Here is a 26,999-nt window from a genome sequence, read left to right on the forward strand (position 1 = left end):
TTATAATCACCTGCCTGACATATTGTATAGTCTTCTCTCCTTTTTTTACAGAGCCATTCGTTCTTTCATTAATCACCATGCGTTTTCCTTTTTCCATACCTTTCCCTTTGTCTTTTCTAGAAAATTCTTTCCCCCATTTGTCTCCGTCACACTTACTTTTTCCCCAAGATCCTATATAAACTGTACCAACTCTAAGCACTCGAGTAGACTTACTTTTTCTGTGGAGCCCACAGTGTACCTCAAATATATTTCTAACATACACTTTGTGTGTGTGTGTGTTTTGAAACTGAGTTATATTTGAAAGACATTGAATTATATATAGTTTGATGAGTTTTGACAAATATATATATATATATATATATATATATATATATATATATAAAATTGACCAATATATTTATATATGTAACCATCACTCAAACTGAAATACAGAATGTGTCCATCACCCTTGCAAGTTCCCTTTTGACTAGTCAATTTCTTACCCCTGAGGCAACCAGTTTTAAGATTTTTAATCCCTATAGATTAGCCCTGCTTGTTCTTGATTGTCACATAAATGGAATCATTTGTTCTGTGTTTGGCTTCTATTTATAAAATAAAATATATTTGGGGCACCTCAGTAGCTCAGTTGATTAAGTGTCCAATTTCGGTTCAAGTCATGATCTCACGGTTCTTGAGTTCAAGCCCCGCGTCAGGCTCTGTGCTGACAGCTCAGAGCCTGGAGCCTGCTTCAGATTCTGTGTCTCCCTCTCTCTCTGCCCTTCCTCTGCTTGTACTCTGTCTCTCTCTGTCTCAAAAATAAATAAACATTAAAAATTTTTAAAAATAAAATATTTTTTAATGTTTATTTAAATTCAAGTTAGTTAACATACAGTGTAGTCTTAGTTTCAGGAGTAGAGCCCAGTGATTCATCTCTTGCCTATGATATCCAGTGCTTATCCCGAAAAGTGCCCTCCTTAATGCCTGTCACCCATAAAATAAAATATTTTTGAGAGTCATTCAGGTTGTATCTGTCACCAGCTCTTTCCTTTTTATCACTGAGTATTCCATTGTATGAATATACCATATTTTGTTTATGCAGTCACCTGCTGATGAACATTTTGAATGTCTTCTAGTATTTGGTTATCATGAGTAAAGCCTGCTATAAACACTCTTGTAGAATTTTTCTGAGGATATATGTTTGCATTTTATTTTAGTAACTACAGAGGAATGGAAACACTAGATTATAGGGTGGGTGTATGTTTAACTTTATTAGAAACTGCCACACAGGGTTCCAAAGTGATGATTCAGTTTACATTCCTTCCAGCAATTTTTTAGTTTATTATAAATTTTAGCTTTTCTAGTGAGTGTACATTGCTATTTCAGTGTAATTTAAATTGCATTTTCCTCATATTCTTTGAGTAAATATACAGTAGTGCAATTACTAAATCATATAGTAATTCTATTTTTAATTTTTGAACAGTCTCCATACTGTTTTCCACAGTTATGCACCTTTATGTTTATTGCAGCATTAGTGACAATAGCCAAATTATGGAAGCAACCAAAGTGTCTACTGATAGATGAATAAGGAAGGTGTGGTATATATACATACACAATAGAATATTACTCAGCCATAAAAAAGAATCTTACCATTTGCAACAACATGGATGGATCTAGAGAGTATAATGATAAGTGAAATAAGCAAGTTCGAGAAAGACAAATACCATATAATTTCACTCATATGTGGAATTTAAGAAACAAAACAAGCAAAAGAAAAAGAGACAAACCAAAAACCAAACTCTTAGCTATAGAGAACAAACAGATGGTTAGCAGAGGAAAGGTGGGTTGGGAGATGTGTGAAACAGGTGATGGGGATTAAGAGTATACTTACCTTGGGGCACCTGGGTGGCTCAGTCAGTTAAGCATCCAACTTCAGCTCAGGTCATGATCTCGCGGTGAGTTCGAGCCCCGCATCCGGCTCTGTGCTGACCGCTCAGAGCCTGGAGCCTGCTTCAGATTCTGTGTCTCCCTCTCTCTCTGCCCCTCCCCTGCTCATGCTCTGTCTCTCTCTGTCTCAAAAATAAATAAAAACATTAAAAAAGGAGAGAGTACACTTATCTTAACAAGCACTGGGTGATGTATAGAATTGTTGAATCACTATAGTGTATACCTGAAACTAACTGTATGTTAATTGCACTGGCATTAAAATAAATTTTTTACAAAATAAATAAATTGCATTTTCCTCATAACAAATGATATTGAACAACTTTTCATATGCTTCATTGGCCATTTGTATCTTTTTTGGTGTCTGTTAAAGTTTTGTCCCATTTAAAAAAGTTGGGTTATGTGTCTTTTTGTTATTACTTTGTAGAAGTTCTTTCTACATTCTTACTGTGGGTGTTTTGTATATGTGTGTGTGTGTATATATATATATATATATATATATATTGCAAATTTTTTCTCCCAGTCCATGTCTTGACTTTTCATTTTCTTAATGAAATCTTTTCTGAACAGAAATTTTAATTTTTGTAAGCTCCTATTTATCAAAATTTTCTTTTATATTTGTTGCTTTTTGCACTATGTCAAGAAATCCTTGCTTGACCCAGTGTTGCAAAGATACCCTTATGTTTTCTTCTAGAGCATTTTTAGTTTTGTTTTTTTTTCCTTTTTAAAATTATAATTTAACTAACATGAAATGTCATATTGGTTTTAGGTGTACAACATCTTGATTCAACAATTTTATGTTAGTGCTTGGAACAATAAATGTCGTCAACATACGTTATTACAGTGTCATTGACTGTATTTCCTCTACTGTACTTTCTGTCTCATGACTTATCTATTTTATAACTATAAGTTTGTACCTTTTAATCCCTTTTACCTGTTTCACCCATCCTCCCTCCCACCTCCCCTCTGGCAATCACCAGTTTGTTCTCTGTATTTAAGATTCTGCTTTTTCTTCTCTCCCTCTTTTTTTTTTTTAAATGTTTATTTATTTTTGAGAGAGACAGAGACAGAGTATGAGCAGGGGAGGGGCAGGGAGAGGGACACAGAATCTGAAGCAGGCTCCAGGCTCCGAGCTATCAGCACAGAGCCCAATATGAGGCTCGAACTCACAGACCTAACAGACTGAGCCACCCAGGCACCCCAAGAGTCTGATTTTTCATTTGTTTCTTCATTTGTTTTGTTTTTTAGATTCCACATATAAGTGAAATCATACGGTATTTATCTTCTCTGACTTATTTTACTTAGCATAATACCCTCTAGGTCCATCCATGTTGTCACAAATGGCAAGATCTCATTCTTTCTTATGGCTGAGTAATATTTCATCACACACACACACGTATATAATTCATATATATATATATATATATATATACACGTGTATATATATTTTTTTATCCATTTTCTTGATCCGTTCATCTATGGATGGATACTTGGGTTGCTTCCACAATTTGGCTATTGTAAATGTCATGCTGCAATAAACATAGGGGTGCATATATCTTTTCGAATTAGCGTTTTCATTTTCTTTGGGTAGGTACCCAATAGTGGAATGCTGGATCATATGGTATTTTATTTTTAATGTTTTGAGGAACCTCCACACTGTTTTCCACGGTGGCTGTACCAACTAATTTACATTCCCACCGACAGTGCACAAATGTTCCTGTTTCTCCACATCCTCACCAACACTTATTATTTCTTTTTGATTGTAGCCATTCTGACAAGTGTAAGGTGATCTCTCACTGTGGTTTTGAGTTGCATTTCCCTGCTGATGAGTGATGTTGAGCATCTTTTCATGTATCTGTTGGCCATCTGTATGTCTTTTTTGGAAAAATGTCTATTCAGGTCTTCTGCCCATTGTTAAATCAGATTATTCGGGATTTTTTTTTTTTGGTGTTGAGTTGTATAAGTTCTGTATGTATTTTGGATACTAATCCCTTATTGGATATATCATTTGCCAATATCTTCTTTCATTTACTAGGTTGCTTTTTTGGTTTGTTGATCATTTCTTTGCTGTGCAGAAGCTTTTTATTTCGGTGTAGTCCTAATAGTTTGTTTGCTTTTGTTTCCTTTGCCTGAGGAGACATATCTACAAAAATGGTGCTAAGACTGATGTCAAGGAAATTACTGACTATGTTTTCCTCTAAGAGCTTTATGGCTTCAAGTCTCACATTTAAATCTTTAATCCATTTGAGTTTATGTTTATGTATGATGTAAGAAGTTGGTCCAGTTTCATTCTTTTGCATGTAGCTGTCCAGTTTTCCCAGCACCATTTATTAAAGAGGTTGTCCTTTCCCCATTGTATATATTTTTTCTCTTTTGTTGTAAATTAATCGACCATATATGGCTGGGTTTGTTTCTTGCCTTTCTCTTCTTTCTATTGATCTAAGTATCAGTTTTTATGCTAATACCATAATGTTTTGATTACTAGAGCTTTGGAAAATAGTTTGAAATCAAGGTTATGATATCCCCAACTTTGTTCTTTCTCAAGATTGCTTTGGCTATTCAGAGTCTTTTGTGGTTCCATACATACTTTAGGTTTGTTCTATTTCTGTGAAAAATGCCATTGGAATTTTGACAGGGATTGCAGTGAATCTGTAGATTGCTTTTGGTAATATGGACATTTTAACAATATTAATTCTTCCAACCCATGAACACAGAATATCTTTCTATTTACATATCTTATTTAGTTTCTTTCATCAGTGTGTTATAATTTTCAATGTATAGGTCTTTCACCACCTTGGTTAAATTTATTGGTAGATATTTTTCTTGATGCAGTTATAAATTTGGGGGATTGTTTTCTTAATTTCTTCTTCTGGTAATTTATTATTAGTGTACACAAACACAACAGGTTTTCACATATTGATTTTGTGTCCTTGCCACTTTATTAAATTCATTTTTTAGTTCTAACAGGTTTATTTTTGGTGGAGTCTTTAGGGTTTTCTATATATAATGTGATGTCCTCTGCGAATAGTGATAGTTTTCTTTCTTCCTTTTCGATTTGGATGCCTTTTATTTCTTTTTCTTGTCTATTTGCTCTAGTTAGGAGTTGCAATACTCTGTTGAATAAAAGTGGCAAGAATGGACATCTTTGTCTTGTTTCTGATCCTAGAAAAGCTTTCAGCTTCCCACTGTTGATTATGTTAGCTGTGGGCTCGTCATATATGGTTTTTATTGTGTTGTGATACCTTCTGTCTATACCTGCTTTGTTGAGAGTTTTTATCATAAATGGATGTTGAACTGGGGCACCTGGGTGGCCCAGTCGGTTAAGTGTCATACTTTGGCTCAGGTCATGATCTCACGGTTCGTGGGTTCGAGCCCCATGTGGGCTGTGTGCTGTCAGCCTGGAGCCTGGAGACTATTTCGGATTCTGTGTCTCCCTTGCTTTCTGCCCCTCCCCTACTCGCGCTCTATCTCTCTCTCAAAAATAAATAAATGTTTTAAAAAATTAAAATAAATAAATGGATGTTGAACTTTGTTAAATTCTTTTTTTGCATCTATTGAGATGATCATATGATTTTTATCCATTTTGTTAGTGTGGTGTGTCATATTTATTGATTTGCAGATGTTGAACCATCTTTATGTCACTGGAATAAATCCCACTTGATCATTTTGTACGATTCTTTTAATGTATTGTTGAATTCAGTTTGGTAATATTTTGTTGAGGATTTTTAAATCTGTATTCATCAGGGATAGTGACCTGTAACTTTCTTTTCATGGGGTAGCCTTGTCTGATTTTGGTATCAGGGTAATTTTGACCTTGTAAGATGAATTTAGAAGTGTTCCTTTCTCTTCTGTTTTTTGGGAAGAATTTGAGAAGGATTGATATTCTTTGAATATTTGGTAGAATTCATCAGTGAAGCTGTTTGGTCCTGGACTTTTCTTTGTTGGGAGGTTTTTGATTACTGTTTCAGTCTCCTTATTAGTATTCAGTCCGCTTAAATTTTCTATTTTCTCATGATTCAGGCTTGGTAGGTTGTGTGTTTCTAGGCATTTATCCATTTCTTCTAGGTTGTCCAGTTTGTTTGCATGTAATTGTACATAGTGGTCTAGTTGGTGATTTTTATAGTTTTTTCTCTGTTGAACCATCCTATTATTCTTTCACTGTGAGCATATTTTTGTTTATGTCTTGAGCATACTTATAGAAAGCTGGTTTAAAATCCTTTACTGCTACTTCCAGCACTAGAATCAGTTCAGGGTCAGTCTCTGATTGCATTTCCTCTTAAACCTCTGTTATTTCTCTTGATACCTTTCTGTCTCTTTCTGTGTTGGTTATTTTCAATTGTATCTTGGTTGTTGTGAATCATATATTGTAGACATTTTTAATTCTGTTTAGTTCCCCTGAAGATTGCTGATTTTTTGTTTCATTTGGGTTAGCAAGTATTTAACTTGGCTTAACTAAAACTGGAAAACTGTCTCCTCTGTGGCGTGTGGTAACCCAAAATTTAGTTAATTTGTGTAGTCAACCAGAGATTAGGAAGAGTTCACATGCAGAACTTAGGCACCTTTTTCTGTCTGAATTCTCCCTTGACTTTCTGGTGCTCATGATGTCTGCAAAAACTCTCCTTTGATTCTTCAAGTCAATAGTTAGATTTTTTTAAATGTTTATTTATTTTTTGTTTGTTTTTTTTAAATTTTTTTTTCAACGTTTATTTATTTTTGGGACAGAGAGAGACAGAGCATGAACGGGGGAGGGGCAGAGAGAGAGGGAGACACAGAATCGGAAACAGGCTCCAGGCTCCGAGCCATCAGCCCAGAGCCTGACGCGGGGCTCGAACTCACGGACCGCGAGATCGTGACCTGGCTGAAGTCAGACGCTTAACCGACTGCGCCACCCAGGCGCCCCAATGTTTATTTATTTTTGAAAGAGACAGAGCACGAGTGCGGGAGGGGCAGAGAAAGAGAGACAGAGAATCCAAAGCAGGCTCCAGGCTCCAAGCCATCAGCACAGAGCCCCACACGGGGCTCGAACTCAAGGAACTACAAGATCATAACCTGAGCTGAAGTCGAATGCTTAACTGACTGAGCCACCCAGGCGCCCCTCAAGTCAATTTGACTGAAGTTTTTCTAATGGAATTTTAGTTACCGCCCCCCCCCCCATGGCAAGTGACTAGGTCTACACGCAAACTAAAGGCTGTAAATTTGGTAAACATATCCAGTGCTGTCCCTTTTTCTAATTGTCAATTCTCCTCCAGGAAATACCTGATTTTGTTGCTCTTCAGTATCTCCAGATAGTTTTTTTTTAATATTTTGTTCAGAGTATAGTTGTTATCTATGTGAAAGTTGGTCTGATAAAAGAAATTCAGTCATTCTGGAACTTAATTACTGTTAATTTTTGTTTTTTGGGTTTTTTTTAATATGAAATTTATTGTCAAATTGGTTTCAATACAACACCCAGTGCTCATCCCAACAGGTGCCCCCCCTCAATGCCCATCACCCACTTTCCCCTCCCCCCCCATCAACCCTCAGTTTATTCTCAGTTTTTAAGAGTCTCTTATGGTTAGGCTCCCTCTCTCTCTGTTTTTTTTTTTCCCTTCCCCTCCCCCATGGTCTTCTGTTAAGTTTCTCAGGATCCACATAAGAGTGAAAACATGTGGTATCTGTCTTTCTCTGTATGACTTATTTCACTTAGCATAACACTCCAGTTCCATCCACGTTGCTACAAATAGCCAGATTTCATTCTTTCTCATTGCCAAGTAGTATTCCATTATATATATAAACCACATCTTTATCCATTCGTCAGTTGATGGACATTTAGGCTCTTTTCATAATTTGGCTATTGTTGAAAGTGCTGGTATAAACATTGGGGTACAAGTGCCCCTATGCATCAGCACTCCTGTATCCCTTGGGTAAATTCCTAGCAGTGCTATTGCTGGGTCATGGGGTAGATCTATTTTTAATTTTTTGAGGAACCTCCACACTGTTTTCCAGAGTGGCTGCAAATTATTGTTAACTTTTGTATGTGGTATAAGGTATGGGCCAAGGTTTGTTTTTTTCATCCAAAACTTACATCCATTGTTCCAGCACAATTTTTGAAAAGACCTTCCTTTTCCCCAATGAATTACTGTGGTGCCTTTGTCAAAAAGAGTTTGTATGGGTATGGTTCTGTTTCTTGACTCTGTTCTGTTCTATTGATATATCTATCTGTACTTACATCAATACCACACTGTCTGAAGTATTGTAGCTTTATAGTAAGTCTTAACACTACATATAAATCCCTGCTTTGGCTATTCTAGGTTCTTTGCCTAGCCACATAAACATTAACATCTCCTTGCCAGTTTCTACCAAAAAGTTGACAAATAATTGATTGAACAAGTAGAAGACAAATGAGTATGGTGATAGAAAATTTCAATAACACTCAACCAATTTGATGTATATATTAATAGAATACTACAGCCATCAACAGCTGTATATATATTCTTTTCCAGGGACACATGAAACATTCTCCTAGATAGACCATATGTAGAAATCATACAGAGTATATTTTCTGACACTGTGGAATTAAGTTAGAAATGAATAACAAAAAAGCATCAAGAGAAAATGGCTGTATTTTTGACGAATAAATTAAAGCAATTGTAGAGGGAGCTATGTATAATTTAATTTAAAAAAGGTATACATGCTTCCTTCTAAAAGTTATAGAACACAAACTTCCCATTAAAATTAACAACAAAATAGGATCAAGGTCAAATCCTGTACAAAACTATTATTCTTAAAAATGTATGACTGACTGGGGTACCTGGGTGGCTCAGTCGGTTAAGTGCCTGACTTTGGCTCAGATCACGATCTCATGGTTTGTGAGTTCAAGCCCCGCATGGGGTTCTGTGCTGAGAGCTCAGAGCCTGGAGCCTGCTTCGGATTCTGTGTCTCCCTCTCTCTGCCCCTCCCCAGCTTGTGCTCTGTTTCTCTCTCTCAAAAACAAGTGGACATTAAAATTTTTTTAAATTTTAATTTAAACAATTGGTACAACAACTGACTGTTGTACCAATGAGTAGCAAAAATTTACAATTCAATATTTGTATTCTACACAACATTATATATAACTAGGTATTTAATAGACACACCATATAGCATATTCTAGTGAAAGTCATTTAAAAAACTTCTTTGGGGTGCCTGGGTGGCTCAGTCGGTTAAGCGTCTGACTCTTGATTTCGGATCAGGTCATGATCTCACAACTTGTGAGTTCGAACCCCACATAGGGCTGTCCGCCGACAGCACGGAGTCTGCTTGGAATTCTCTGTCTCCTTCTCTATCTGCCCCTCCCCCACGAATGCTCTCTCTCTGTCTCAAAAATAAATAAATAACACTTAAAATAAAATAAAATAAAATAATTTCTTACTGATCTTCTCCCTATCACCCACTGCTGGCCATGTCACCCTGAGCAGGATTGTGTTGTTACAGGGCTCCGTGTCGTTCGAGGATGTGACTGTGGACTTCAGCAGGGAGGAGTGGCAGCAGTTGGACTCTACACAGAGACGTCTGTACCAGGATGTGATGCTGGAAAACTACAGCCACCTGCTCTCATTGGGTAAGCACAGCCATTCTAAGAATCTACAAAGGAGCACGTAACGGATAAAATTGTATCCTCCCTGTAAAATATGTTGAAGTCCTGACCTCCAGTACCTCAGAATATGACCTCTTTTGGAATTAGGGCCTTTATAGAAGTAATCAAGCTTAAATGAGGTCATTAGGGTGGGTCCTAATCTGGTACGACTCGTGTACTTAAAATAAGGGAAATCTAGACAGAGAGACACATACACACGGAGGAAAGACTGTGTGAAGACACATAAAGAAAAGAAGATGGCCGTGTCACTAGAGTGATGCATTTGTAAGCCAAGAAATGCCCAAGACCACCAAGATGTTGGAGAGCAACATGAAACGGTTCCTTCCTGTTTTGAAGGTTCTACTTCAAAAAGAGCATGGCCTTACTGATACCTTGATTTTGGACTTCTGGCTTCCAGAACTGTGAGACAGGAAATTTCTGTTATTTCAAGCTGTCCAGCTTGTGGTATTTTATCATAGCAGCCCTAGGAAAGTAACATGAATTTTTATACTTGGGAAGTGGGTTGCTGTTGTAACAAATACTGAAAAAAACATGGAAGTGGCTTTGGAATTGGGCAATGGGTAGAGGCTGGAAAGGTTTTAGGTACTTCACAGAAAAGGCCTAGATTGCTTTGAAGAGATTGCTGATAGGAATGTTAAAGGGGCTTTTGGTGAGGTCTCAGAGTGAGGAGCATGGAAACTGGAGGAAAGGAGATCCTTGTTATAAGGTGGCAGAGAGCTTGACTGAATTCTGTTCTGTTGAGTGGAAGGTAGAAATTGTAAGTGACAAACTTGGAATTTTAGCTAAGGGCATTTTTTTCCTTTAATGTTTATTTATTTTGAGAGCAAGAGAACACGTGCTAGCAGAGGAGAGAGAGAGAGAGGAAGAGAGAGAATCCCAAGCAGGCTCCACACTGTCAGCGCAGAGCCTGATGCAGGGCTGAATCTCATGAAGTGTGAGATCATGACCTGAGTCAAAATCAAGAGTCGGACACTTAACTGACAACCACCCAGGCGCCCCTGGCTGAGGAAATTTCTAAGTAGTGTTAAAAGGCATGGCCTGTGCTTTCCTTGCTGCTTATAGTAAAATGTAGGAGGAAAGAAAGACATTGAAGAGGAATTGTTAGTAAAAATGAAGCAGAACTTGAAGATGTGGAAAATGTTTGGCCTATCCATATCACAAAAAAATGAGATGGACTCTGGAAAGAACACCAAAGAGGTGGACAACCAGTCGCTAAAGAGATGAGATGTATGCCTTGTGGATCCAGTCAACCCTGTCAATAGAAATACTGCCAGCTTAGACTGAAGAGGACGGAGACAGGAAAAAATGAGCTGTCCAGGACAATGAGGGAAGGCTGTAGGCTATCTGGGATTGTGCAGATAGGAGGTAGGCTGGTAAAACCGTTTGGCTGTGTACATGCGTTTTCCTTCAAGAAGAGGGATGAATGACTTCAGGGATGGGTCAGAGGCCAACAGGGCTGCTGCCACCACCACAGGCCCAGAAGTCACTGTCTGGGAAAATGGCATGTGACAGACCATCACCTCCTCAGTTCCAGAGGGCAAGCCACCTGCTTGGTTCCAGGCCTGAAGGGGCAGAGCTCTCACCCAGGGTCAAGGGTGTGGAGTTGCCACATCTGATCTGAGGTCACACCTCATGACAACTTTCGGCTCTCTTGAATTGCTGCTTCAAAGTTCTTTTCAACTCTCCCTTATAGTACTTGTCGACTGTCACGTTTGTGCCATTATTTAGCCTTAGATGGAGTTTGCCACCCACCTTGGGAAGCATGCTCAAGCAGCACACTCCGGGAAGACCCAGGCTCAGTGCTCTAGGGGTTACTACTGACCTCTCACCATCTATAGGCTGGGGCTTGATCAGAAGGACTTGGGCCCCCTGTGAGTGGGGAGTGGGTCTCTCCTGCTGGCCACATTTCTTGTGTCCCACCACTGGGTGAGGATTCAGCACTGGACTCTTCCATGTTCACTGCCCATTACTGAAGGAGTCATTGGTCCTTTTTTAAAAAATTTTTTAAATGTTCGTTTATTTTTGAGAGGGAGGGCAGGGAGAGGGGCAGAGAGAGAAGGAGGCACAGAATCTAAAGGAGGCTCCAGGCTCTGAGCTGTCAGCACAGAGCCCGACGTGGGTCTCGAACCCATGGACCTGGAGATCATGACTTGAGCCAAAGTCAGACGCTTAACCGACTGAGCCACCCAGGCACCCTGAAGGAGTCCTTGTTAAGTGTCCTTTCTTCCACGCGCTAATAACGCTTAAATTCAACGAGTAAGTTGAGACCAAGTAGGAAGCTAAAAGCTGTTTCTCTATAGGAGAGCAGTTATCCTCAGAGGAGCAGGGCTTTGCTCCAAAATCCTAAGGTTTGCTCTGTGATTCTCCTGTGAGGGCCTGCCAAAAGCTTTATCCCTATCTGCCACGAACACTTCAAACACCACTGGATCTGCCAGATCATATGGCCCAGTGGCAGAGCAGCTTATATGGCAGTCTGGATCTGTAAAGAGCCTTCTTTCATTCTGGGCTTTGTTCAAAACTAGCAGTTTTTTGGATCACATGGTAAATGGGCCAGAATAGCACACCCAGATGAGGAATATATTGCCTCTGAAGTCTGTAGAGGCCCAGTAGGCATTATCCCTCTTTTACTTATAGGAAGAACCAGATGCAAAAACTTATTCTTCACTTGGAGATTTCTAGGGGTCCAGTGGCATGGAACTTTCCCTCAGGTACATGGCCCCTAAATTTTTGTCAGATTTATGTCCTACCCTGTGACATACAAATATCTCACCAGTAAGTCAAGGGTCATTACTACCTCTCGTTCATAAGGTCCAGTCAGCATAATGTCATAAATGCAATGGGCCAATGTGATATCTTGTGGAAGGGAAAGGCAGTCAAGATCCCTGCAGACTGGGGCACTTGGGTGGCTCAGTCAGTTGAGCATCCGACTCTTGGTTTCAGCTTAGGTCATGATCTCGCCGTTTGTGAGTTCGAGCCCCTCATCAGGCTCCATGCTGGCGGTGCAGAGCCTGCTTGGGATTCTGTCTCTCTCCCCAACTCTCTGCTCTCCCCCTCCCATTCCCCCCACTCACTTGTTCTCTCTCTCAAAATAAATAAATAAACTTAAAAAAAAAAGATCCCTGCAGACTAAATTATGACATAGGACTGAAAGGCTGATATATTTCTGAGGTAGGACAGTAAAGGTATATATATAGTTGGTCGTAACAACTGAAAGCAAACTGTTTCTAGTAGTCTCTACTAACAGGTATTGCCAAAAAAAAAAAAAAAAACCCAACCCACACCCATTTGTCAGATCAATAGCTACCATACCAGGTACGAAGGGATGCGTTAATTTGCTTAAGCAGTGAACCCGTGTCTCGTACAGCAGCTGCTATTGGAATTACCACCTGGTTAAGCTTATGATGAGCCACTGTCATTCTCCAAGATCTATTTGTCCTCTGCACAGGCCAAATAGGTGAGTTGAATAGAGATGTGGTGGAACTCACCGCCCTGGCATCCTTCAGGTTCTTGATGGTGGCCCTAATCTCTGCAATTCTTCCAGGAATGCATATTTCCTTGGTTTACTATTTTCCTAGTAGAGGCAGTTCTAGTGGCTTCCACTGGTCCTTTCTCACTGTAATAGTCCTCACTGCACAGCTCAGGGAACCAGTATGGGGATTCTGTCAGTTGCTGCGTATCTGTATTCTAATTTTGCATTCCTGAACCAGGGAGATAACCACAGGATGGGTTTGGGGGACTGCTGGGCCCCCTGTGAGATGGAGCTGCGCTGAATCGCAATTGATCACTTTACTCCCATAAGCCCCTATGCTGTCTAGTGGGCCACAGTGACATCCTGCATCTCCTGGAATTAGTGTCCATTTAGAACTGGTGTCCAATGATCTCTGAAAAACCTCACTATGTCCTTTGCCTCAACGCACAGTCACCCTGACAAGGGGACTGTAAATCCCTTTAGAGAAGGCTGGGAGAAAGATTAGTAGTATAAATTTTGACAGTGTAGTGGGGGTCCTTCCTCAGGGGAGCTGTCTCCCCTTCATTCAGAGATTTCTGGGTCTGTAAACTGGCTCAAGTCTGAAAATTGATGGAGGAGCTGAGACTCTCTGTTTTTATGTTTCAAGTTAGACTTGTGTTCACTTGAGCTAGAACTCTTCTCTTTATACAGATCAAGTAAGAATTTAATAGATTGCTGGGGTGTCTGGGTGGCTCAGTCGATTAAACATCTAACTTCAGCTCAGGTCATGATCTCACGGTTCGTGAGTTCGAGCCCCACGTCGGGCTGTGTGCTGACAGCTCAGAGCCTAGAGCCTGCTTCAGATTTTCTCTCTCTCTCTCAAAGATAAATAAACATTAAAAATTTTTTAAAAGAATTTAGTAGATTTAGACCCAGCCAACACCATGGGTCTCTCTGCACGTCACACTATTCTGATCACTGCTTTGACCCTGCTGTCCACTATAGTAGCTGTGCCCACCTTGCATTTAGCAATTCAGTGCTTCCATGTGGCCCCTGCCACCCCAGGATCCAATTATGCCCATTGCGTTTGGGTTTCCCAATTGAGTGGCAGCACTTCCACTATAATTGTGTGTCCTACAGAGAAGAAGCAATCACAGAAATCTTCAAGGATTCTGCCCCCTCCCCACACCCACCCAAATTTGTTTGTCACAGCCATGGTCACAGATATGTCCTCTGGGTCCTCCCAGTGCGGGACAGAATGTCTTACATGATAAACCCACTCTAACATCCCAGTATCCCCAAGCCTTTGAATGCCTTTCTGTATAGTATAAAGAGTCCTTCCAAAGCAGTTCTGCATTTCAGCTGCATTTAGTACAGGCCATGTTTTGATCCACGTTCCTGCCAACCAAGCAAAATGTTCAAGCCCTCTCTAACCCAAGTGGCCACATTAATTTCAGAATCTGTTTAGTGCGCACATACCACTAAATCCGGCCTGATCCAACTTTATGTTCTCTCCATTATCCCGCGCTCTTTTCAAGTTTATTTATTTTGACAGAGAGAGAAAGAGAGAGTGGGGAAAGGGAAGAGAGAGAAAGGGAGAGAGAATCCCAAGCACACTCCACACTGTCAGCACAGAACCCAATGCAGGGCTTGATCCCACAAACTGTGAGATCGTGACCTGAGCTGAAATCAAGGGTCGGATACTCAAGTGACTGAGTCACCCAGGTGCCCCCATTATCCCACACTCTTCATACCCATTTTTACCCAGATTTCCCAGATTTCTGTCTATATAAATTGGACAAATAATGCAGTTCTTTTGCACCTTCTCATGAATTTACACTATATCTCACTCTTTGGGCCCTGATGAGACTTGAGTCTAGTTAGAGGTCTAGAAGCAAATAAGGGTATATCCTGGGAGAACTCAGCAGTACCTTGCAAGGCAAGTACCTCAGAGGAGGCCATTGCAAGGTCCTCAGGCAAAGTAGGGTTAGTCTTCTCAGAGAGGGGTAGAAGGGCTACTTCTACTGGCAAAGAAGACTCATCAGAATGTAGAAGTTCAGTGTCCTCGTATGTTTCCATTCCAATTTTTAGGTTTCCTTCCTTCTCAGTCAGTTCCCTCACCTGAATAGCAGACACCCTGTGAGGTTGGGAATTCAGTTTGTGTTGTAATGTAGCCATTCACAGGATGAGACTCTGGGTTTGGTTTTCAGCAATATCAACTCTGCAGCTACAGGAGGTAGGGGTTTCTTTCAGGAAAGACATAGAAATGTTCAGGTCATGTATGCAGTGCTTGAGCTGGGAAATCAAATCCCTGAGTGCATCCTTTAGTTTCCGGCCCCCCACTTTGACCAGCATAATTAAGAGCAACCAGGCAATCTTATACTTGTAAGTTTGACAAAAATGTCTAGGGTATCAAATATAAGGTCCTGCAGAAAGACGCCTCTCATCAGCATTTGATTAGGAGTATCCAGGGGTGATATGTTGCATATCTCTTTTGCCACATCATGCCATGGACTATTAGTGCCCTCTTTACTACTGGAAATAGAGTCGTTAGCGCATTCAAATCTAATCAGAATAGGGAACCAATTCTAGAAACCCCATAGCCAGTTCAGAAAACTCATTCTTACTATTCTTTTCCTCTAGAGTCACCCTCAAAAATCTGTATTATGGCTCTCCAGAGAAATGGAACCAATAAGATACGGTTATATACGTATACAGAGTACACCCACACACTATACATACATACACATACATAGAGACAGAGAGAATGAATACATGTACATATACACAGAATCTGGGAAAGAGGTTTATTTTAAGGAACTGGCTCACCTGACTGCAGGGACTGGCAATTCTGAAATTTATAGGGCAGGCCTGCAGGCTGGAAATTCGGGTGAGCTGATATTGTAATCCTGAGTCTGGAATCTTCAGGGCGGGCCAGAACACTGAAAACCGAGGCAAGGTGTCTGTGTTGCAGTCTTGAGGTAGAATTCCTTCCTTCACTAGCCGTTCCTTGTTCCCTCTGCCCTCAGCAAACACCTCAGTGGGTTGTGGTTCTTCACTTAGTGGGGTGACCTGAAAATTCATTCCTTGAAGGATCTGCCTGAATTGGATTGTTGTAGTCAATGTAGTTTCCATTGACTTTAATCACAGGACACAGTAGTACTAAGAGACCCCCCGCCCCCCAAAGGATTTCCTGTATTCCAGACATGCTTCTTCCTCTTTTCCATTGTGGGGCAGGAGTCCAATTCCCCTGAGTAATCAGGATCGGTCACCCAGGCCAGCACAGTAATTCCCTTCTTTGCCTTTTGATTCAGAGATGTGAGGGGCCCAAAATGTCAGGTGGCAATAAGTCTCCCAGTTCAGTGGAATCACTATTGTGTCTCCCAGTGGAAGCATTCCTCCCTTTGGAACAGCAGAGCTTAAGGTCATAAGAACAGGAAGCAAATATTTTGCTAATGGACCAGGAGAGGTAATAGTGAATGGTGCCACTCCTGGGCTGGGGCCAACGGAGTGCGGCCACCGCCATTGTAGGCTTGGAGGATAGAATATTGAGCCAATAAGAATTACTCTCAAAACTTAAAATCTAGTGGAATTTGCCTTGTTAGGCTTTGGACTTTGTTGGGACCTGTGATCCCTTTTTTCATTCCAGTTTCTCCCTTTTGAAATGGGAATGTCTATCCTATGCCTGTCCTACCACGGTATTTTGGCAGATAAGTTGTCTGCTTTCACAGGTTTGCGTGGAGAGAAACTGCCCCAAGATGATTCACACTCCCAACTCATTCATAACCAATTTGGGTTATTTAGATAAGATTTGAGACTTTGAGTTGATATTTTGATAGATTTTGAACTTAAGACTTGATGCTGGAATGATTAAGACTTTGGGGGATATTGGGATGGGGTTAGTATATTTTGCACGTGGGAAGGACATGAATTTGGGGGGTCAGAGGGCAGATTTTTATAGGTTGAATTGTGTGTCCCCTGAAAAAAAGATATGCAGAAGTGTGAACCCCCAGTACCCAAGAATGTGACCTTATTTGGAAATAGCGTCTTTATAGAGGTAATCAAGTTAAATTTTGTTAATGTTTATTTATTTTGAGAGACAGAAAGCATGAGAGGGGAGGAACAGAGAGAATCCCAAGCAGGCTCTGTGCTGACAGAGCTCACGACTGTGAGATCATGACCTGAGCCAAAATCAAGAGTTGGTTGCTTAACCAACTGAGCCACCCAAGCACCCCTGAAGAAATCAAGTTAAAATGAGTTCATTGGGGTGGGCCCTAATCTAATATGACTGGTGTCCTGGGGCGCCTGGGTGGCTCAGTTGGCTAAGCATCCGACTTCAGATCAGGTCATGATCTCAAGGTTCCTGGGTTCGAGCCCTGTGTCAGCCTTTGTGCCGACAGCTCAGAGCCTGGAACCTGTTTCAAATTCTGTTTCTCCCTCTCTCTCTGCCCCTCCCCTGCTTTCTCTCTCTCTCTCTCTCTCAAAAATAAATAAACATTAAAAAAGATTTTTTTTTAATTTTTTTTTCAACGTTTATTTATTTTTGGGACAGAGGGAGACAGAGCATGAACGGGCGAGGGGCAGAGAGAGAGGGAGACACAGAATCGGAAACGGGCTCCAGGCTCTGAGCCATCAGCCCAGAGCCCGACGCGGGGCTCGAACTCACGGACCGCGAGATCGTGACCTGGTTGAAGTCGGACGCTCAACCGACTGCGCCACCCAGGCGCCCCTAAAAAAGATTTTTAATATGACTGGTGTCCTTATAAAAAAAGGGAAATTTGGGCATAGAAATAGACACACATAGAAGGAAGACGGCCATGTAACTGAAGTGATGCACTTACAAGCTTAAGAACATCAAAGAATGGAACGTCGTGGCTGGCAAAGAACAAGCTAGAAGAGTCAAGGAAGGATTCTCCCTTACATCTGTGAGAGAGGGCATGGCCCTGCTAAACACTTTGATTTCAGACTTGAGCCTCCAGAAGTGTGAGACAATGATGTTCTGCTGTTTTAAGTCACCCAGGTTTTGGTACTTTGTGAGAGCAGCCCTAGGAAACGAACACAGAGCCTCCATGAGAGTATTTCCATTCTCAGCTGCTGAGATCTATGCGACATCTGATGTGTGTGCTGGTGGCATCCTTGATTGGTCTGAGATGCTTCAGTCCATTAACCTCTGTGATTATTGCGCTTTTCCCAGTGAAATGTGGTTACTTTTTTAAAGAACAAGTGGAAAGCAGTTAGCTGGACCCAATTCTATCATGTCCTGTTAACAGGGTATGAAGTTCCCAAACCAGAAGTCATCTTCAAGTTGGAGCAAGGAGAGGAGCCATGGATTTTGGAGAGAAAAACCCCACATCAGAGCTGTTCGGGTGAGTGAGTGCAACCCAGGCAGATCTGGGGGCACAGAAACACTTTTCTTTTCCTAAGAGGTTGGTGTGTTTAAAACTCTATTATTTCTACCATCTTGAAGGTTCTAAACTTTGGAAGCTGCTTAAGGAAAAATAACATTGGCCTCTTAGGTACCAGACTGCTCTCTCCCTTTATTTCCCTTACTGTTGTCAACTGTCTTTTTGGCCTGACTTGCGTCCAGGAGAATTGCTACAGTTCCTACGCGCTGGATCATGTGCCAGGCTTCCTCCCTATAGATCTTGCTTTTTTGGATGTTCTGTCCTTCCATCACATTTTTATGCTTCATTATTTAAACCCCACCCCCAGGGTCTTAGATTCTTATCATATACTTTCAGGTTCTTTTTGTTGTTAATTTTTTTAATCGTCCTTTATTTTTGAGAGAGAGAGAGAGAGAAAACAGGGGAGGCGCAGAGAGAGAGGAAGACACAGAATCTGAAGCAGGCTCCAGGCTCTGGGCTGTCAGCACAAAGCCCGACGCGGGGCTTGAACCCACGAACTGCGAGATCACGACCTGAGCCGAAGTCAGATGCTCGACTGAGTGAGCCACCCAGGCACCCATATACTTTTAGGTTCTAATGAGTTTGCCTTCTTTGTAAACCAGCTTGTTGCCTCACTCCACCTTCTTTCTCCTAAGTTTTATCTTCTCACATCTAAGATACCAATAAACTGTCATCTACAACCAGCCTCACCTCCTCCTCTCTCTGTAGGAATTGCTTTCATATTCCTTACTCCTCTCCGCCTCCCCATCACAATGCATCTCTCCCATCTTCTGACCTTAGGATCATTGTCATTTAGCATGTTTTCTTTTAAATAAGTCAGCTGTATTCAGGTATAATTTACATACAAAAATGAGCCTTTATGCCCCTAGTAGTTAGTATGTACCACCCCTTTAGCCCCAGGCAACCGTTGACCTGCTTTCTGTCACTATAGATTAGATTTGTCTTTATTAGGGTTTCATGTGAATAAAATCATACTATATATACCCTTTTGGGTCTGGCTTCATTTGTTTGGCATAATGATTTTGTGATTCATCCGTGTTATTGAGTATATAACTAGTTTACTCCTTTTATTTTATTTTTTAATGTTTACTTTTGAGAGAGAGAGACATACAGACAGAGTACGAGTGGGGGAGGGGCACAGAGAGAGGGAGACACAGAATCCAAAACAGGATCCAGGCTCTGAGCTGTCAGCAGAGCCCGACACGGGACTCGAACTCACAGACTACGAGATCATGACCTGAGCCGAAGTCAACACTTAACTCACTGAGCCACCCAGGTGCCCTTAGCTTATTCCTTTTAAATGCTGAATACTGTTCCCTGATATGAGTAGATTGCCATGTTTATCTATATACCTGTTGATGACAGGTGGTTATTATTTGGTTATTGTGAATAAAGCTGTAGTGAACATTCTGGTATGTCTTTGTGTGACCATATGTTCACAATTCTCTTGGGTAAATACCTAGGAGTGGAGTTGGTGGGTGATATAATTGTGTAAGTATATGCTTGCCTTTATAAGACGTGGCCAGGGGCGCCTGGGTGGCTCATTTAGTTAAGCATCTGACTCTTGATTTCGGCCCAGGTCGTGATCTCACGGTTTGGGTGTTCAAGCCCACGTCGGGCTCTTCACCGATGGTGCGGAGCCTACATGGGATTCTCTCTCTCTCCGTCTCTCTCTGCCTACACTCGCTCGCTCTCTCGCTCTTGCTCTCTCTCTCTCTCTCTCTCTCTCAAAGTAAATAAACTTAGGGGCGCCTGGGTGGCGCAGTCGGTTAAGCGTCCGACTTCAGCCAGGTCACGATCTCGCGGTCCGTGAGTTCGAGCCCCGCGTCAGGCTCTGGGCTGATGGCTCAGAGCCTGGAGCCTGTTTCCGATTCTGTGTCTCCCTCTCTCTCTGCCCCTCGCCCGTTCATGCTCTGTCTCTCTCTGTCCCAAAAAATAAACGTTGAAAAAAAAATTAAAAAAAAAAAGTAAATAAACTTAAACTTTTTTTAATAAAATAAAATAAAAATAAAAATAAGACATGGCCAAACTATCTTCCAAAGTGGCTGTGATTTTACACTTCCAGCAGCAACACACAAGAATTTCGGTTGCTCCACATTCTTGCCAACCCTTGCCACCATCAATCCCTTTCATTTTTGCTATTATCCTGGATGTGTAATGGCATCTCATTATGATTTTAAGTTGCATTCCTCTGATGAGTAATGAAAAGTATTTTTTCATGTGCTTAGTGACCTTTGTACATTTTTGTTTGAAGTGTCTGTTCAACTATCTTTCCCATTTTTTTTTATTGGGTTGTTTCCTTAATGAGTTTTCAGAGTTCTTTATATTTGCTGGCTATAACTCCTGTGCCAGATATATCCATTGTCAACATTTTGTTTTAATTTGTGGCTTTCACTTCTATCTTCCTACTGGTGTCTGTCAAAAAGCAAGCATTTTTGGGGCACCTGGGTGACTCAGTTGGTTAAGCGTCCAACTCTTGGTTTCTGCTCAGGTCATGGTCTCATGGTTTCGTGAGTTCGAGCCCCACACTGGGCTGTGCACTGACAGCACGGAGCCTGCTTGGGATTCTCTCTCTCTCCCCTTCTCTCTGCACCTACCCCACTCACTCTTTGTCTCTCTCAAAATAAATAAGTAAACTTCAAAACGAAAAGATAGTTTGTAACTCACAGTTCCCAAGAAGAGGAGACATGCCACTGGGAAGCCCCAGGGTCAGTCAGAAGGCCAAAGTCATGAGGGGAAAGCACAGCAAGAGCCTTTATTGTTATTTTCCTGGGAAAGAATGGGTAAGGCAGAGTGAGCAGGCTGGGAAGGTTTACCATTGGCTAGTTTGAGTAATTTCAGCAGGGCTTCTGGGGTGTAGGGACTGTCTGTAGTTACCTGGTACCTGGTATTGAGGTGATTAGGGCAGCGGGATAGTGGCTCAACCTGTGAGAACTTAATAAAGGAGATAGTTGGTGGACATGGGCTCTGGATTGGTTGGTTTGCATATGAAAGTTATGCTTACAGGGAAGTCATTTGCTATCTCTGGGCATGAACTAGCACTGGGAGAGGCATTCTCTCCAGGATGAGCAAGGCACCAGATGGCAGAGCATCAAGAATACAGAAAATAAGGGGTGCCTGGGTGGCTCAGTCAGTTAAGCATTCTGACTTTGGCTCAGGTCATGATCTCATGGTTCGTGAGTTTGAGCCCCACATCGGGCTCTGTGCTGACAGCTCAGAGCCTGGAGCCTGCTTCGGACTCTGTGTCTCCCTCTGTGTTTGCTCCTCCCTCGCTTGTGCGCTCTCTCTCTCTCTCTCTCTCTCTCTCTCTCTCTGTGTCTGTCTCTCTCAAAAATAAATAAACATTAAAAATAAATTTTAAAAAAGAATACAGAAAATAAGATAAAGAAGATATGATACACACACGCACACATGCTGGAATACTATTCGGGCATAAAAAAGAATGAAATCTTGCCATTTGCAACAACATGGATGGATCTAGAGATATAATACTAAGCGAAATAAGTTAGAGAAAGACAAATACCATATGATTTCACTCATATGTGGTGTTTAAGAGATAAAATAAATGAACAAAGGAAAAAAAGAGAAAGAGAAACAAACCAAGAAACAGACTCTCAACTACAGAGGACAGACTGATGGTTACCAGAGGGGGGCGGGAAGGAGGGATGGGTGAAAATAGGTGAAGAAGATTAAGAGTACACTTCTCATGATAAGCACTAAGCAATGTATAGGGTTGTTGAATCAGTATACTGTGCACCTGAAACTAATACAGCATGTACGTTAACTATAGTGGACTTAAAGTTAAAAACTTAAAAAAAAACAAAATAAGAAAATACAGTTAATATACTGTCCTTTTGGCAAACCCACACTTGCTTTATTACTGTAGCTTTTATAATGAGTCTTGAACTCAGGTAGTCTGCCGGGATTTTATTTGGAGTTGAGTTGACTCTATGGACCAATTTTACGAGAAATGATATCTTCACAATATTGAGCCTTCTAATCCATGAGCATGGCATACTTTCTGCATTTATTTGGGTGTTTGATTGCTTTCAGCAATGTTTTATGGTTGTCAGTGTAGAAGTCTTATGCATCCTTCATTAAATTTATCCCTAAGTATTTGATGCTTTTTGACACTGTTGTAAAATGGCATTGTTTTTTAAATTTTATTTTCAGATTGTTCATTGCTAGTATGTATAAATTGCTCATGATTGATTTTTGTACATTGACTTTGTATCCTGAGGCATTTCTACATCCACCTATTAGTTTTCTTGTAGGTTCCTTGGGGTTTTTCATGTAAGCAATCATTATCACTTCAGAAACACTTTTACGGGATGCCTGGGCAGCTCAGTCGGTTGAGCATCCGACTCTGGCTCAGGTCATGGTCTCAGGGTCTGTGAGTTCAAGCCGCACGTCGGGTTCTCTGCTGTCAGCACAGAGCCCACTTCAGATCCTCTGTCTCCCTCTCTCTCTGCCCCTTCCCCTACTTACTGTCTTTCTCAAAAATAATAAACATTTTTTTTTTAAAAAAGAAATATTTTTACTTTTTCCTTTCCAATTTCATGCTTTTTCTTACTTTTCCTTATTTCACTAAGACCTTCAATTTGATGTTGAGTAGAAGTGGTGAGTGTGGGCATGCTTGCCTTGTTCCTGATATTAGGGATAAAAAATTCATACCATTGTGCATGATGTTTTTTGAAGCTGCCTTTTATCGAGTTATAGGAGTTCTTTTTTTAAATTTTTTATTAACATTTATTTATTTTCAAGAGGGGGGGGGAGGGGTGGAAAGAGAGGGAGACACAGAATCTGAAGCAGGCTCCAGGCGCTGAGCTGTTAGCACAGAGCCTAATGCGGGGCTTGAACCCACGAACTGTGAGATCATGACCTGAACTGAAGTTGGACGCTCAGGGGACTGAGCCACCTAGGTACCCTTATAGAAGTTCTTTTTAAATCCTAGCTTGTTTAAGAGTTTTTTAAAATCATGGTTACATGTTGAATTTTGTCAAATGTTTTTATCCTCATCTTATTAATCATATGAGTTGTTTTTATTTTGCTAATATGTGAGTTATTTATTTTCAAATGTTAAATTAACCTTATATTTCTGAGATAGATACTAGTTGTTTATGATATATAACCCTTAATATATATTGTTGAGTTATATTAACTGATACTTTGTTTTAAACATTTTCATTTTCATAAGTGATTCTGGTTGTAGTTTTCCTTTTTTTCAATGTTGTCGGGTTTTGGTATTAGGATTATGCTGGCCACATAAATGAGTTGTGAAGTGTTCCCTTTTCTATTTTCTGAAATAGTCTGTGGAAGATTGTTATTCTTGGGGCGCCTGGGTGGCTCAATTGGCTGAGCATCCAACTTTGGCTCAGGTCATGATCTCACTGTTTGTGAGTTCAAGCCCCACATCGGGCTCTGTGCTGACAGCTCAGAGCCTGGAGCCTGCTTCAGAATCTGTGTCTCCCTCTCTCTCTCTGCCCCTCCCCTACTCACACTCTGTCTCTCTCTCTCTCTCTCTCTCTCTCTCTCTCAAAAATAAATAAACATAAAAATTAAAAAAAAATAAATCCTAGTTAACATACAATACAATATTGGTTTCAGGAATAGAATTCAGTGATTCATCACTTACACACAACACCCAGTGCTCATCATAACAAGTGCCCTATTTAGTACCCATCACCCATGTAGCCCATCCCTGCACCCACATCCCCTCCAAGAACCCTCAGTTTGTTCTCTATTGTTAAGAATCTCTTATTGTTTGTTTCCCTCTTTTTTTACACTCCCATATGTTCATCCGTTTTGTTTCTTAAATTCCACACATGACTGAAAACATATGGCATTTGTCTTTCTCTGCCGAACTTATTTCGCTTAGCATATATACTCCAGCTCCATCCACATCATTGCAAATGGCAAGATTTCATTCTTTTTGATGGATGGGTAATATTCGTGTGTGTGTGTGTGTGTGTGTGTGTGTGTGTGTGTGTGTGTGTGTGGTGTGTGTATACATGCCATATCTTCTTTATCCATTCATCATTCAATGGACATTTGGGCTCTCTCCATAGTTTGGCTGTTGTTGATAATGCTGTTATAAACACGGTGCATGTACCCCTTTGAATCTGTATTTTTGTATCCTTTTGGTAAATACCTAGAAGTGCAACTGCTGGATTGTAGGGTAGTTCTACTTTTAGTTTTTTGAGGAGCCTCTGTACTGTTTTCAGAGCAGCTACACCAGTTTGTATTCCCACCAGCAGTGCAAGAGGGTTCTGCTTTCTCCACATCTTCGCCAACACCTTGTTGTTTCCTGTGTTGTTAATTTTAGCCATTCTGACAGGTATCTCATCAAGTGGTATCTCATCATCGTTTTGATTTGCATTTTCCTGGTGATGACTGATGTTGAGCATCTTTTCATGTGTCTGTTAGCCATTTGGATGTCTTCTTTGGAAAAATGTCTATTCATGTCTTTTGCCTGTTTCTTTTTTTTAATGTTTTTATTTATTTTTGAGACAGAGGAGGGGCAGAGAGAGAAAGGGAGACACAGAATCTGAAGCAGGCTCCAGGTTCCGAGCTGTCGGCACAGAGCCCGACACAGGGCTCAAACTCACAGACTGTGAGATCATGACCTGAGCTGAAGTCAGACGCTTAACTGACTGAGCCACCCAGGCGCCCCATCTTTTTCCTATTTCTTAACTGGAGTATTTGTTTTTTGGGTGTTGAGTTTGAGAAGTTCTTTATACATTTTGGTTTCTAACCCTTCATCAGATATATCATTTGCAAATATCTTCTCCTATTCCATAGGCTACCTTTTAGTTTTGTTGATTGTTTCCTTCACTGTGCAGGAGATTTTATCTTCATGAAGTCCCAGTAGTTCATTTTTGCTTTTGTTTCCCTTGCCTCCAGTGATGTGTCTAGTAAGAAGTTGCCATGGCTGAGGTCAAAGAGGTTGCTGCCTACGTTCTCTTCTAGGGTTTTGATGGTTTGCTTTCTCTCACATTTAGGTCCTTCATCCATTTGGAATTTACTTTTGTATATGGTATAAGAAAGTGATCCAGTTTCATTCTTCTGCATGTTGCTGTCCAGTTTTCCCAACACCATTTGCTGAAGAGACTGTATTTCTTTATATTGGATATTCTTTCCTGCTTTGTCGAAGATTAGTTGACCATATAGTTGTGGGTCTATTTCTGGATTTTCTATTTTGTTCTATTGATCTATGTGTCTGTTTTTGTACCAGTACCATACTGTCTTGATGATTAGAGCTTTGTTATATAGCTTGAAGTCTGGAATCATGATGTCTCCAGCTTTGCTTTTCTTTTTCAAGATTGCTTTGGCTATTCAGGGTCTTTTGTAGTTCCATGCAAACTTTAGGATTGTTTGTTCTAGCTCTTGAAAAATGCTGGTGGCATTTTGATAGAGATTGCAGTAAATATGTAGATTGCTTTAGGGAGTATAGACATTTTAACAATGTTTGTTCTTCCAATCCAGGAGCGTGGAATAATTTTCCATTTTTTTGTGTCCTCTTCAATTTCTTTCATAAGCTTTCTATAGTTTTCAGAGATCTTGTATCTCTTTGGTTAGGTTTATTCCTAGGTATCTTGTAGTTCTTTGGTGCAGTTGCAAATGGGATCAATTCCTTGATTTCTTTTTCTGCTGTTTCATAAGTGGTGTATAGAAATGCAACAGATTTCTGAGCATTGATTTAATATCCTGCAACTTTGCTGAATTCATGTATTAGTTCTAACAACATTTTCGTGGAGTCTTTCGGGTTTTCTACAGAGTATCATGTCATCTGCAAATAGTGAAGTTTGACTTCTTCCTTGCCAATTTGGGTACCTTTTATTTTTTTTTAATTTTATTTTTTATTTTTTAAAATTTACATCAAAATTAGTTAGCATATGGTGCAACAATGATTTCAGGAGTAGATTCCTTAATGCCCCTTACCCATTTAGCCCATCCCCCCTCCTACAACCCCTCCGGTAACCCTCAGTTTGTTCTCCATATTTATGAGTCTCTTCTGTTTTGTCCCCTCCCTGTTTTTATATTATTTTTGTTTCCCTTCCCTTATGTTCATCTGTTTTGTCTCTTAAACCTTTTATTTCTTTTTGTTATCTGATTGCTGAAGCTAAGACTTCAGCACTATGTTAAATAGTAATGGTGAGAGTGGACATCCCTGTCTTATTCCTGACTAGAGAGGAAAAGCTCTCGGCATAAATATGTTTTCCAGTGGCACAGAAGAAATTAAGTGCTAAGCAGGCTAAATGGAGGAAAAAAGTATAAATGTGTCTTTTGATTTAAGAATAAACTGGACTTTTTGAGGCATTTTTGTGAGTGGCAAATAGAATGCAAGCTTGCACCACAGGTTTTATCTAGACCGTCGACTCTTCATTTATGTACTGTTCATTGAATCTGTGGGCTCAGGAAAAGTGTAGGGAAGCTTTTTATTGCAGATTTTTTGCATTAAAAATTGGTACTGGTGATGTAAATATTGTCCAATACAGCAGGGGTTTAGAAGCTAACTTAATTATTTGTAAGTTTTATATTTATACTCATTATATATTAATATATAATATAATAATATATAATTATATGTATAATTTAAAGTGAAAAGCAG

The 26,999-nt window shown here is 40.5% G+C and overlaps 1 protein-coding gene across 4 annotated transcripts in view; it reads left to right on the top strand.

The window, feature by feature from the left end:
- The window catches only part of ZNF81 (zinc finger protein 81), a 92,563-nt gene that overhangs the window by 51,668 nt on the left and 13,896 nt on the right, over positions 1-26,999 (top strand). For all 4 annotated transcript variants that reach the window (XM_015080999.3, XM_027053971.2, XM_027053972.2 and 1 more), the window contains 2 exons: positions 9,373-9,499; positions 18,254-18,349. In XM_015080999.3, coding sequence (XP_014936485.2) covers positions 9,373-9,499; positions 18,254-18,349 — 223 coding nt within the window. The remainder of the gene's footprint in view (positions 1-9,372; positions 9,500-18,253; positions 18,350-26,999) is intronic.

The sequence above is a fragment of the Acinonyx jubatus genome, chromosome X (genome assembly GCF_027475565.1).
Source record: "Acinonyx jubatus isolate Ajub_Pintada_27869175 chromosome X, VMU_Ajub_asm_v1.0, whole genome shotgun sequence".
Lineage (NCBI taxonomy): Eukaryota > Metazoa > Chordata > Mammalia > Carnivora > Felidae > Acinonyx > Acinonyx jubatus.